Below are 12,468 nucleotides of genomic sequence, written 5' to 3' on the forward strand. Positions count from 1 at the left end.
TTCTGAGCGCCATCGGAACGGCCCCAGAAAAGACGTCGGTTGCTGAAGGAGAAGTGGGCGGGTGAATGGTGAAAATGAAGTCTCCGACCTTGAGAAACAGAGAAAACAGGAATAGTATAATTAATCAGAAGAAATAGGAAAAAGTCCGCCGTTTGACTTGGACTCCGCTCATCGTTCGGTTCAAAGTCTTCCGCAGAGACTTTGGAAGATCCTTCTGCCTTCATGCTCATACCTCTCTATAAATCAGAGACATCGAAATCCGATTCAGAATCGTCCGAAAGGAGATGGGTTTCTCTTATTGTCGCTGCTCTGTAATCTCTTGCTGGTTCTTCGTTGTTTTGGCCGCTCAGTTCATTCTTCCTCATCTTCCTCGCGCAGAAGCTGCTTTCTTTCCCATCTCGGCTCTGGTCTCTGAGCCGCTGTTTAATTCCATCTTTCTCCACAAGGACGACAACGCTTGTCCGGCCAAGGGATTCTACACATACCAGTCCTTCATCAGAGCTACGAGATGCTTCCCCAGATTCGGGAACACGGGCAGCACTGAGACTCGAAAGCGCGAGATTGCAGCTTTTCTGGCTCAGATTTCTCACGAAACTACAGGAGGGTGGGCGACGGCTCCCGATGGACCTTACGCCTGGGGTCTCTGCTTCAAAGAAGAAGTGAATCCGCAGAGCGACTACTGCGATTCTAGTAACAAGCAATGGCCGTGTTACCCCGGCAAATCCTACAAGGGGAGAGGACCCATCCAGCTCTCATGGTAATTCCCATAATTTAACAGAAAAAAAAAATCAAAATAAGCGTATCATGTTCGTGTTATTCATGGGTGAGTTGGTGTACAGGAACTACAACTACGGCCCTGCAGGCAAGGCTTTGGGATTCGACGGGCTGAGGAACCCTGAGGTGGTGTCGAACCACTCGGAGACGGCATTCAAGGCGGCCCTCTGGTTCTGGATGACGGAGCAGAAACCGAAGCCGTCGTGCCACGACGTCATGGTTGGGCGTTTCCGACCAACGAAGGAAGATATCGCGGCGAACAGGACAGCCGGCTTCGGGCTGGTCACGAACATCATTAATGGCGGACTGGAGTGCGGGAAGGCAGACGACGCTAGCGTCAACGACAGGATTGGGTATTTCAGAAGGTACGCGGAGTACATTTTTAAGGTGAACGTGGGAAGCAACTTGGATTGCGCCAACCAGACGCCTTTCGGATAAAGAGCAGACTGCCTCATCGATACTTGCTGCTTCAGATTCTTCTGTAACTTCAATCTTGTGCCACTGCTGTTAATGCAGACGGAGAAAAACTATATTTTCATGCATTCTGGGCGCCTTTCTTTGATGTACATGCAGCAGCTGCTAGCTTCTCGATCGGTGAATGGAACAAGACGACCCCATATAAAAATCCACAGAAAATAAAAAATAAAATCTACTATAGGAGCTAGGCATCCGCAGTTCGTGTTCGAGATTAAACAGTTTAAGATTTATTTTTAAAAATTTCTACCCGGGCGTGGAAAAAATACCCAATTTCACTATAAACTTATATTGAAAAATACCCAACTTTGACAGGTCCATTGTATAGTCAAAGGTGACACGTAAATTTTGACTGATTATGTGTGAGTAAATGAACACAATGACTGTCATGTCACTATTCCGACACATTATCTGCCATATAAGTTGCCATGTCACTATCCCGTCATATGCTATGCCGTGTAAGTTCAATTAATAAATATTTTAATCGATAATAAATGGTATTAAATAAGTAAGAGTTAATTTTTAATTGTTTAGTATATTTTTTAATAATTTATTATTTTAGATATAAGGTAATAAAAAATGTATTCATAAATTTGATTTTTAAAATAAAAAATTATTCAATTTTTTTATCATTTAATGACACGACAACTTACACAACAGATGATGTGTCAGAATAGTGATGTGGCGGTCGATGTGTTCATCTACTGACATTATAGTGATGACGTGGTGACACGTAATCAGTCAAAGCATACGTGTCACCTTTAACTATACACATGTACAATAGACCAGCCAAAGTTGGGTATTTTTCAAAATAAGTTCATAGCATCGTCGTTTCTCTAAATATGTTTTTGAAATTGGGTATTTTGGTAAAAGAACCCTTAATTATTTTGTTCTCTTAGAAACCTGATCAATTTTAATTATTTTTGCATGCACCACTATATTTTTTAAACACATGACATATGTCAACGATATGAACCCAAATTAGATTTAACATTATTCTACTAAACCAATTTCCTTTTTTTTATTATTTTATGAGAGTTAAGAGTTTTTTTTTTTTCCGTTTTGAAGAAAAATTCATTTCAAGAGTTTAATAATCATCCTAATACTAAATAATAATGTCATGAAAATGAGACAAAAAACTGAGGTTAAGCTTGAACTCATCCATCAACTGTACATCTCGGTCGGGTCGATTCCGTTTTTGGAAGGGGTGAATTAGTTCGGCGGGTTAAACTCACCCCTTCGATCCTTGTCGAGTCCCCCCTCAACTAACTCCTAGTCTTATACTGACTCGAAATTCGAGGATCCAAGTGGGAGTCTTTTTCGTTACCAAAAACAAGAAAAAGAAAGGAAAGATCAATTTGGTAGATTTGGCTCAAGGGTAGGTACCCGGTCAGTCCTAAGATCTCGCAATTATTTTGACAGAAAGGGTTGCAAATGAGCCACAGTTGATACCCCTGAGATTTCCTGAATGGATTTTCAACATGAATGACTGGCACTAATACCTTGTAACAACACTCAGATAAGGAATCAATTCTGACGCCAAAGAACTGAAGATACCAACTAAGATTTAAGATGGAAAAAACGCGGCACCGTGCTGTGCTGATAGTCGTGCATCAGTCCCTCTTTTCTATATTTAGGCATCCTCAGATTTGAAATTTCTGTAAAATGTAAGCGTATCGCAAGCAATATTTTCTCAGGGAAGCGCACACAAGCAGGTTTCTCTTCTCAACTCTGTTAGGTGGCTTTTTCTTTTCAAAAAGACATTGTTGAAGTGAAGAACAAAAGCGATTGGGAAAAAAAAAGTGAGAAAAGAGAAAACACAGTTTAAGAACTTCTTATTTAAAATTAAAACCACGTAAATCAATTACAGAGTTCAGACTAGAGACAACTTAACACAAGAAGAAATGTTTTCTGAAAATATTACACATTCAAATAGAAACAATCACAGCAACAGTCGACGTCCCCTCGTAAACTGTGGCAGTTACAACGTCAAATCCACGCCATTTAAATCGCAAAAAACAAACGAATCGCCACCTGCCACCATCATCCAACACAACAACTCTTTAAAATTGTCAAAAAGCGAGTAAGAGGAAAGGGCACAAGAGCTGGAAGCACCGGTACCTGTGGTGGCGTTTTATCACTTCGTGATAGCGTAAATGGCATAAATTATACCAGGTATGTAACCGAAAAGCGTCAAAATTAAGCACAGCCAAAACTCCACCTGGAAATATATTAAAAAAAAAAAAAGTGAGAAGAACCGATTCCACATCCAATGCTCCTACTTACAGGCGAATAACAGATTAGAGACGGATAAAACGTCAACTTTGAGTCGAACCGGGATACTACTTTGAAATTGATTTAAAGAAGAGGCACAAAAAGAAATAGAGAAAATAGAGAGAGAGAGAGTATAGTCAAACGAGCAGATCAGACATCTGCGCTCAATTCTAGTCTGCGGCCATCTTTGCTTTATAAAATCCGACAAACATCAACAGAACATCAAAATCCTCATAACAGGGCGAAAAAAGTTTCTCAGAAACAAAGGAACATCGACGATTTTCAGAAAAAAAGGAAAAAAAGAAAAAATGAAAGCAATTAACCACGGTCATAGAGAAGATCTTTGATCTTTGCTTTCTACAATCCAAAAAAAAAAACACTGATGAAATTTTTTAAAAATAACTAAAAAGGTAGCGTCTGAAGAAACAAAAGTTCTAACATCATGGACAACAACAATACCTTGCATCCAAACTTAAGGAACACTCCGAGAGGCGGTAGAATGATCGCCAGGAGGATGTCTATGCAGGTCGCAGTGCCGTCTGACATTTTTCCGATAAATTATTTCCGGGAAAGAGAGATCCAGAAACAAAGAGTCTGCACACTACAGAGACAGAGGAAGAAAAATGACTAAGAAAGCGAAACGCAGATCACTACTGAAGCGGAAGGTCGACGACGGGTGCATTATATAGACAGAAAATCCACGTGGCGAACGCGTTGTGGGCGGCGCTTGGCGCGTTTACGTCGTGGACCAGTTTGCTTTTTAATGGAGACAGCCAGGATAGATTCGTGCGACCGTGCGATCCAGGGTAAAAGGCTTTTCTGCTCGTGCGATTGGATTCCTCGTCAGGTTATCGCCACGGTTCAGTTACGACATGGAAGCAGTTAACGGGATAAGGCCAACACGCAGGGTTTCAGTAAAAATGCTATTTCAATGGAACCGTTTTCTAAATGTATAATATTATGATATGAGAGCTCCCTTCGTGAAGCCTTCCTCACTCTGTGCCAGCCCTTGGTTCGCAGTGGCAAGATCTCTACACAACGGTTCCATCACTCCTACTCGTCTCAACCATCTTCTCAATAACGCCACTCAAATCAAAAGCGTCAACCATGCTGACCAAATCCACGCTCAAATCATCTTCCATGGCTACACTTCCTTCCCCTTCCTACTCAACAATCTCATCAATACGTACTCAAAATGTGGCCTGTCCAACCACTCCTTGGTCGTTTTCTCCATGGCGCCGCATAAGAACATCATCACTTGGACTTCTCTCATCACCCACTTCTCTCAGACTCACCAGCCTCACCGGGCTTTCTCACTCTTCTCCCTGATGAGGTCCGCAGGTTTGCAACCCAACCACTTCACTGTCTCTGCTGTTTTACCAGCCTGTGCTGAAACTGAGGTCGTGGTTTACGGAGAACAAGTTCACGGTATTGTTTGGAAGTACGGTCACCTGCTTGATGTCTTTGTTGGTAGTGCGCTCGTCGATATGTACGCCAAATGTGCAAACGTGGCTGCAGCAACAAGAGTGTTCGACGAAATGCTTGAGAGGAACTTAGTTTCTTGGAATGCGATGATAGTGGGTCTTACCCAGAATAAGTTTTATGAAGAAGCTATGAGAATTTTCCACCGGCTTGTCAATGTGGATTCCTTTAGTCCTGACCAAGTTAGTTTTTCTAGTGTTCTCAGTGCGTCTGGGAATGTGGGTGACCTGAATTTTGGCAAACAAGTTCATGCCCTTGCTTTTAAGCTCGGTTTGAAGACACTAGCTTATGTGAAGAATTCTCTGATGGACATGTACAGTAAATGTGGCTGCTTTGAGGATGTGATGAGGTTGTTTCACACAATAACTGATAGAGATGTGGTCACTTGGAATGTTATGATCATGGGTTGGGTCCTGAGGGACTGCTTTGAGGAAGCTTGTAATGGTTTCTGGCTCATGAGAAGGGAAGAAATTTTGCCAGATGAGGCATCATTCTCCACTGCCCTCCATGCTTCAGCAAACCTGGCTGCACTAGATCAAGGGGCTTCAATTCATGACCAGATCATTAAAGCTGGGTTTGTGACAAATATATGTGTTGGAAGCTCACTGATCACTATGTATGCAAAATGTGGGACACTGGATGATGCAACTCGTGTTTTTTACGAGATCAAGGATCAAAATGTTGTGACTTGGACAGCCATTATTGCAGCATGTCAACAGCATGGCTGTGGAGCTCGAGTTATCAAACACTTTGAGGAAATGTTGAAAGCAAATGTCAAACCTGACTATATAACATTTGTTTGTGTGTTAGCAGCGTGTAGCCATAATGGGCTTGTGGAAGAAGGATGTCAATACTTCAATTCCATGTCCCAGGTACATGGGATGAATCCAGGTTCAGAGCATTATGCCTGCATGGTTGATTTACTTGGTCGAGCTGGCAAGTTAGATGAAGCTAAGAGTTTCATCAAGTCAATGCCAATTAAGCCAGACCCATCTGTCTGGGGAGCTCTATTAGGGGCTTGTAGAACATATGGTAATCTACAGATGGGTGAAGAAGTTGCTCAAAAACTTTTCAAGATGGAGCCAGAGAATTCAGGTAATTATGTGTTGCTTTGTAACTTATACACATGTCATGGAATGTTGAAAGAAGCAAATGAGATCAGGAGATCAATGGGATTGAATAAAGTAAGAAAGGAAACAGGGTGTAGCTGGATTGACATCAAGAACAAGACATTTGTGTTTACTGTTCATGATAAATCACATTCTAATACAAAAGAGATTTATGAGATGCTGGGAAAGATAGAAGAGATGGTAAAGAACAAAGGGTATGTGGCTGAAACTGAATATGCAGTTAATGATATTGGGGAGTATAAAGAGCAGAGCCTGTGGTACCACAGTGAGAAACTGGCACTAGCGTTTGGGTTGATTACTCTACCAACTGGAGCACCCATTAGGATAAAGAAGAATCTGAGGACTTGTGGAGACTGTCATACAGTCATGAAGTTAGCTTCAGAGATTTTTGATCGACAGATTGTTGTTAGAGACATCAATCGGTTTCACCATTTCACCAATGGATTATGCTCTTGTGGGGATTATTGGTAAATAACTTGGGAAAACTTGATTACTTCCGACTTTGTTCCTTGTCCAGAAAGTATTTGGGGTTAATGATGAGCAGCTGAAAGTGAGAAAACCAAAGTATAAAGCTGGGACACATGGATTAATGCTGTTAATCTCATGTAATTCCTCTTCCATTAGTGATTCATGGCTATATTGGGATGAATTGTATCAGACGTGGATAGCCTGAGACATCTGGAATTGTAAAGGTTGCTGAAAAGTCACCAGGCATGGAGCAGAATAGAGAAGAAATGGAGGAGAAATTTCATTAGATCAGCCCCAACATAAGAAGAAGAAGAAGAAGAAGAGGAATATTGCAAGCTTGGCAAGTAAACTTCACTTAAAGAAAGTGATAGTTTACTGCAGCGAACACGGCAAGTACAAAAATATTCATTCATCCGATGTTTTTTCAGATAACATGGGCTTTCGCAAATTTCATCTGTGGTTTTGATGAATGGATCTCCTGTCACTTGGCAGTCACTAATGCTTTAAAACCGATGCTCCTGGGCTTTAAACCGGTGCTTTAAAGCCAAGAAGACTGCAAAGTTCCATGGCCTCCACGGCTAAAGAGCCCCATCTTCCATGTAATATGTTATTCATATTTTTTAATGAAATTATTCATATTTGGCAGCTATCTTATGTAAGTCCGAAAATAATAGGGAAAATTTTATTAGATATATCATGCATAGTTTCAATTTACTTTCTGTCAGTATTGTTCCATCACTCATTTCTATTAAGAATTTAAGTATACTCGTTTTGTCTCTGTAGTCTGTTATGTTTTTTTATTCTCTAAGCTTAAACTTCGTGACTGTATTATTGTGGTCAGTTGATAATTAAAGCAGTGAATATTAGAAACACAATTCAAAGGCTTTGCTTAATCTTGCCAAGGTAACAAGCATTTAAATACCAGTAACAAGTAACAAGACAAAAATGTTATTATATTTGGATAAATGTTGATTAAACAGAGAATGACACAGAATTGCAGCAAGCTGCAAGAAAGCCAAGACAGCTCCACAAGCTAAGATGGATTATGCTAGACGCCGGGGACTACTCTTTGACATTGATAACAGAAGGAATGATGACTATGCACAAAAACTAGCTCTAGAGATAATCCAAGCTTACTCCAACTTCAGGGTCTGTGATGTCCAAGTCTCTGCAAAGTGACCGAGCAAATTCTTCTGGGTCACTCTCAAAATTATTTAAATTTTGAAAAACATGTTACTCCAAAACATATAAGGAAATGATCATTGAATATAAAAGCTTCGAAAGCAGGTCTAGAAAATATCAGTAGCAGCAATTATTAATAATAAATCACAATACACACCCAAAATGAAAAGATTACAAAAAAGGATAATTTGAAAGAAAGCTTACAAGGGTTTACCCACAAAAACTGATCCCTTATGCCGAAGGTCAAGCTGCAAAGAAACAGTAAAAGATCATTTAAAAACCTGCAAAACCTCTATAATATAGACAGGAGATTGAAATTATGCAAAAACAAAACCTTGACTGGCACAATTTTTTCCCCAGTATACATTTCCTGTCCTCCATATGATTTGAAATTCTGCTAAGTGTGACTGTGAAAGAAAAGTAAGCAATGGCCACAAATGTTGTCAAAACAATTGCATAAAGATTTAAGACATATCCTTGGAAAGGTTTGCATCTTTCAAAATATCCAACTTTGCTACTTGTATCTTCATTTGGCAGTAACTAGGTACAAGTGCTGATAGACGTATACTTGCATAAAGATGACAGAAACCATTTGTTTACTTATTTGAGTAGAAAAGACAAAAAAATTCTGCCAATTATCTAATATTTACTGTTTCCTGTTTGCAGTGTTTTTTTTTTTTTTTGTTAGAGCACGAAATATTTATAGAAAGCACTTGGTTCGTGTTCCTTCACCTTTAGTTGTTTAAACTTTAATTGATAATCCTTAACAGCACTTAAATCCCCAGCACAGATGAGAAGAATAAGAACCAGGAAATTTCCCAGCTTGCAGGTTTGTAAGCAAAGATGGTAAAATAGAAAATTTGAGGAACTCAAAGACTCACTTACATTAATAGATTGGACAATCTGAGTTACAAATGCCGGAGGAAGTTTCCAATCCTTCACGGTCCTTCTCGCAAATACCCCCATTTCGGAATCGGATCGGGATCTTCCCAGTAAATTTTTCTTTTTTAAAAGGAGAATATTCATCAGATAAATACAACTTCACGGAAACACAGAGTCAGAGAATAGTCATTGGACGAACCAAATATGTTTACAACATATTCCGGAAAAAGTTCAAGTGACACAGAGATAAATCCGTACCAGAAGGATTCCACGTGAAGGCATCTTTGAGCCACTGCACATCGATCTAGACATCCAGCCGATGAAGAACAAAACTTTCAGCAGTTGGGCTGCAATTCAATCGAAAAGGTTCCGCAGACAGAATCATGGGTAACACAAAAAAACACAGAAGCTGCTTCAATAAGAGTTCACGGAATCTAAACAGGAAAAGAAAGAAATACGGCGCGAGACGAGACTAGTTGAAAGAACTTGATAGGCGGCCTTGAAGCGGTTGGAGGGAAAGATTTCACACTCGTTTGTATTTGAACATTCCGTTTGTGTTGCCCAAGCTACAAGCAGTTTCGGCGATCCATCAATTGGACTCGCGTAAATGGAATAAGCCCACTATGGGCCCATTTTCAGTCGGCTCGCTTTTAATTTCTTTCTTTCACTCACAAAATACAAAGATAATTTTTTTCTTTTTATATTCGGAGTTCTTAAACCCTAAACCCTAAACCCTGACTACTTTTGTTGCATGACGTAGAGGTAAAAGAATCGCCTTGACTCGAAGTAGTCATTGTCAGACTCATCCAAGACAAAAGAAGTGCCTAAGCAATGAGCTCTTTAGTGGCCGCCATTGTCAAGCTTGACCATCACGATTAAGAAGAACTGAAATACTTTTACAATATTCCCTCCCAAAATACGCACCCAACCGACACTCCCTCAAATGGGTATCGTCAACCGTTTGTTTAATTCTATCCAACCGATATTTTCCAAGTACGAACAGATGTTGTACCTGATTTATGGATTTGATGCTCTGATCAATCCATATCCGGCTGTCTGGACTCTCAACAGTTGCATATACAGATCACTGATCGAAAAAAGAAAAAAATGAACTGTCTTCCTTTCACTAAATTGGACTGAATTGGACTCCAGGGAGAATCCAATCCAGGAAAAAATTTCAACGTGCAGACAGCAAATAGTGTCCACAATCAAGATGACCACATCTTTCCGGGTGAAAGAAAAGTAGTTTGCAGGCGTGCAGCTTCCATGGTCCATTTCTTTAACTGGGAGAAGATCAAATTCGTGACCACCACCATCTCCACCTTTCTCCCCTCCACAACATTCAACACACCCGCCTGCTTTATACCTTCCTTTCGTTTTACCTCTCGAGTGCGACGGATTGATGATGGGTTACCTTTTTCTGATTTTACTGAGAGTACGAATGTGATCGAAAAGCTGAGAGATGAAGCTGAACCTACATCATTTTGTAATTTCTGTGGCTGTACTGTACATCTGTAACTCAACCAATTCCAAATCATGTTCTGGGTTTTCCCATCAAACTCACCCAAGAAGACAAAAATGATTACATGTATAGTAATGAGTTTATGCGGATCCGTGTGTATGTTCATCTGGAGCTATGGAGACGTCAACATTTGTCAGCCCTTGTGATCTTCAATCTCTTCACCGAAGTCAAAAACAGCCTTCAAAAACAAGAAGCAGAAGTGGATTAATCAGGATGTATTAATCTTGTAGGAAAAAACAAAGAGAAGAGGGGTTCTGCGTGGAACTTACTCCCAAGGAACATCCCCCACCAACATCCAGTCTCCTTCCTTGTCCTCGTATGTCAGGACATGGCAATTCGTGGAGGATACTTGAGCAACATCAGGGACTGCGTGAGAGTAACAAAATTTTGTAATGGAAGCCATTGACGAGATTTAATTAATTCAAAGTGTTTGTGTATATAAACGTATGCACTTACAGAGAATGGTTGTGCTGAACATGAGTTGAAGAGTCCTTAAGAGGCCAGCATAGTTTTCGTGCGCGAGCAGATCAAGTTTTCTGCCAATGGCAACTCCTTCCATATAAACCTTGACGAAGAAGGTTGTGTGGTGGTGGCGATGATTTCCGTTTTCAGCAAGCCTGCTCCTCAAGAGGGGTTTAATGGGTGGCCAGTCAGATCGTTGTTCCCTAATTCCCAGAAAAAATAAGGGGTCACGGAGATGATCAGTCGAGAAGACTCCTCAGCAACGAAGAAGAAAACTGATCGGATTAGGATTCCATTCCTTCCAGGTGGAAAGCAAAAAGGGTAATGTTCTATTACATTAAGAAACGGCTGGTTTTGTTTTGCAGAATTCTGGAATTCCAGATTTTACGTTTCCGAACATAGATTTCGAGTTTGAATATACTGGCATTCTGGAAAAAAGAGAATAAATCATGAACGGAACGACCAGAGAGAATAATTGAACGAAATCACGAGCCGCGAGAAAAGAACCGACGGAGAGAACTGATCAAACGTCGCCTCCGGCCCAAATGCAATTATGATCAGATGAATATTTTCCTAATGCCTACAAAACGTTTCGAGTCATGACAGTCTTGAAACAGAAAGAAAGAACGGAGAAAAGAAAAATGAAATGAACACAGGGTACCAGCCCAATAACACGGTCTTGGAAAACAAAAAACCAGGAGAGAGTGAGAGAGAAAGAGAATCGGAGACGAAGAATATATAGCAGAGAAGAAATGGGTATGTAACCATAATCCATCCACTCACCTTGAAATCGAAGAATCTTCATTCTGAGATCCCGATGACAAACTCAATCCAAGCCTAAGATCAGTGCTCAAATCTCTGCCATGCGTATGAAGTGAGGTAGCAGAGGAGAGACACGGATGACTGCTGCTGTCTATAGAAGAAGACGACGAAGTGCAGGGCCTTCTTCCCATTGCAAGATGCAGGTAGAGAGAGAAATCAAGCCGTCAGACTCGTGTCAGGCTATATAGGGGAGACCAGACAGCGAGAGAGAGAAAGAAGGAAGGAATACAGAGATCGCACACAGAAAGCGAATTTGGGAGAAGTCGACCTGCAAGAGACTCGTCGGTTTGAAGTGTCGCGAGGGTGGCCGACACTGACACTTGGCAGATGCGACGTGGTCACTGGACTTTTCATCCACATTCTTAGTTTTCAAAGGAAGAGACGCTCTGAGCTAAGGGAACATGGATATCATTATGTTCTCCTTGGTTTCTTTATTTAATGGTGGATTTGCCCCTACTACAAACCCAGTTTTTTATTAACCAACCTACTGTTAAATCGGGTCGGCTAGACATTTTGGGATAAGCCTTGACCCAATTTATCACCTACATCCCCTCCCCCCTCTCACCCAGTTTCGTCTTCCTCAAGCATCTAATAAACATTTCTTCACGTCTGGAAAACGAAGTCTGGATGTCTGAGTCTTGTTTCTGGGTTTCCGCTCATGAATGAGGCTTCAAGGAAGGTGCTTTCCTTTTCTCGGTCTCGCTATGCTCTCATTCGCTATGCTCTCATTCGCTATGCTCTCATTTTCCGACCCAAAGAAAGCAAGCAGGGGAATGATTCTCTGGGAGAAGATGCCCAAACATGGAACAGACAAACAGGACCCATACTCGTAGACGTACAACTCAACCCAAGTAGGTTCAGCAAAAGCATTCTATTCCTTGTGTACTGGTCCCCAATGGGCAATTTTGGTACCTTGAGTGCAGAGAGTAGGGGGGTCCCAAGGTTAAAGTGTCACTCAGCTTTCCTGATTATTCTCTCTTACCTTCTTGGGTCGCC

The 12,468-nt window shown here is 40.9% G+C and overlaps 4 protein-coding genes across 4 annotated transcripts; 2 read left to right on the top strand and 2 right to left on the bottom strand.

Moving 5' to 3' along the window:
* Nucleotides 1-284: 284 nt before the first annotated feature.
* On the top strand, nucleotides 285-1,212 carry LOC137959688 (chitinase 10-like). Its single transcript, XM_068807020.1, has 2 exons — nucleotides 285-757; nucleotides 840-1,212. The coding sequence occupies exons 1-2, from the start codon at nucleotides 285-287 to the stop codon at nucleotides 1,210-1,212; spliced, it is 846 nt and encodes a 281-aa protein (XP_068663121.1).
* A 1,842-nt stretch (nucleotides 1,213-3,054) lies between these two features.
* Nucleotides 3,055-4,163, bottom strand: LOC137960119 (hydrophobic protein RCI2B). The gene is made up of 3 exons (XM_068807614.1): nucleotides 3,982-4,163; nucleotides 3,370-3,469; nucleotides 3,055-3,282 (listed from the first exon to the last, which is right to left on the bottom strand). Exons 1-2 carry the CDS (start codon nucleotides 4,066-4,068, stop codon nucleotides 3,386-3,388), a joined length of 171 nt encoding a protein of 56 aa, XP_068663715.1. The 5' UTR covers nucleotides 4,069-4,163; the 3' UTR covers nucleotides 3,055-3,282; nucleotides 3,370-3,385.
* A 261-nt stretch (nucleotides 4,164-4,424) lies between these two features.
* LOC137960503 (pentatricopeptide repeat-containing protein At5g04780, mitochondrial-like) lies at nucleotides 4,425-7,214 on the top strand. Its single transcript, XM_068808139.1, has one exon. The coding sequence runs from the start codon at nucleotides 4,488-4,490 to the stop codon at nucleotides 6,603-6,605; it is 2,118 nt and encodes a 705-aa protein (XP_068664240.1). The 5' UTR covers nucleotides 4,425-4,487; the 3' UTR covers nucleotides 6,606-7,214.
* A 2,540-nt stretch (nucleotides 7,215-9,754) lies between these two features.
* On the bottom strand, nucleotides 9,755-11,804 carry LOC137958785 (auxin-responsive protein IAA4-like). Its single transcript, XM_068805917.1, has 4 exons — nucleotides 11,434-11,804; nucleotides 10,645-10,853; nucleotides 10,458-10,554; nucleotides 9,755-10,366 (listed from the first exon to the last, which is right to left on the bottom strand). Exons 1-4 carry the CDS (start codon nucleotides 11,601-11,603, stop codon nucleotides 10,312-10,314), a joined length of 531 nt encoding a protein of 176 aa, XP_068662018.1. The 5' UTR covers nucleotides 11,604-11,804; the 3' UTR covers nucleotides 9,755-10,311.
* Nucleotides 11,805-12,468: the final 664 nt, after the last annotated feature.

The sequence above is a fragment of the Aristolochia californica genome, unplaced genomic scaffold (assembly GCF_029961685.1).
Source record: "Aristolochia californica isolate CCGP_79_NKW_82.1479 unplaced genomic scaffold, dmAriCali1.0.hap1 SCAF_3, whole genome shotgun sequence".
Classification (NCBI taxonomy): Eukaryota; Viridiplantae; Streptophyta; class Magnoliopsida; order Piperales; family Aristolochiaceae; genus Aristolochia; species Aristolochia californica.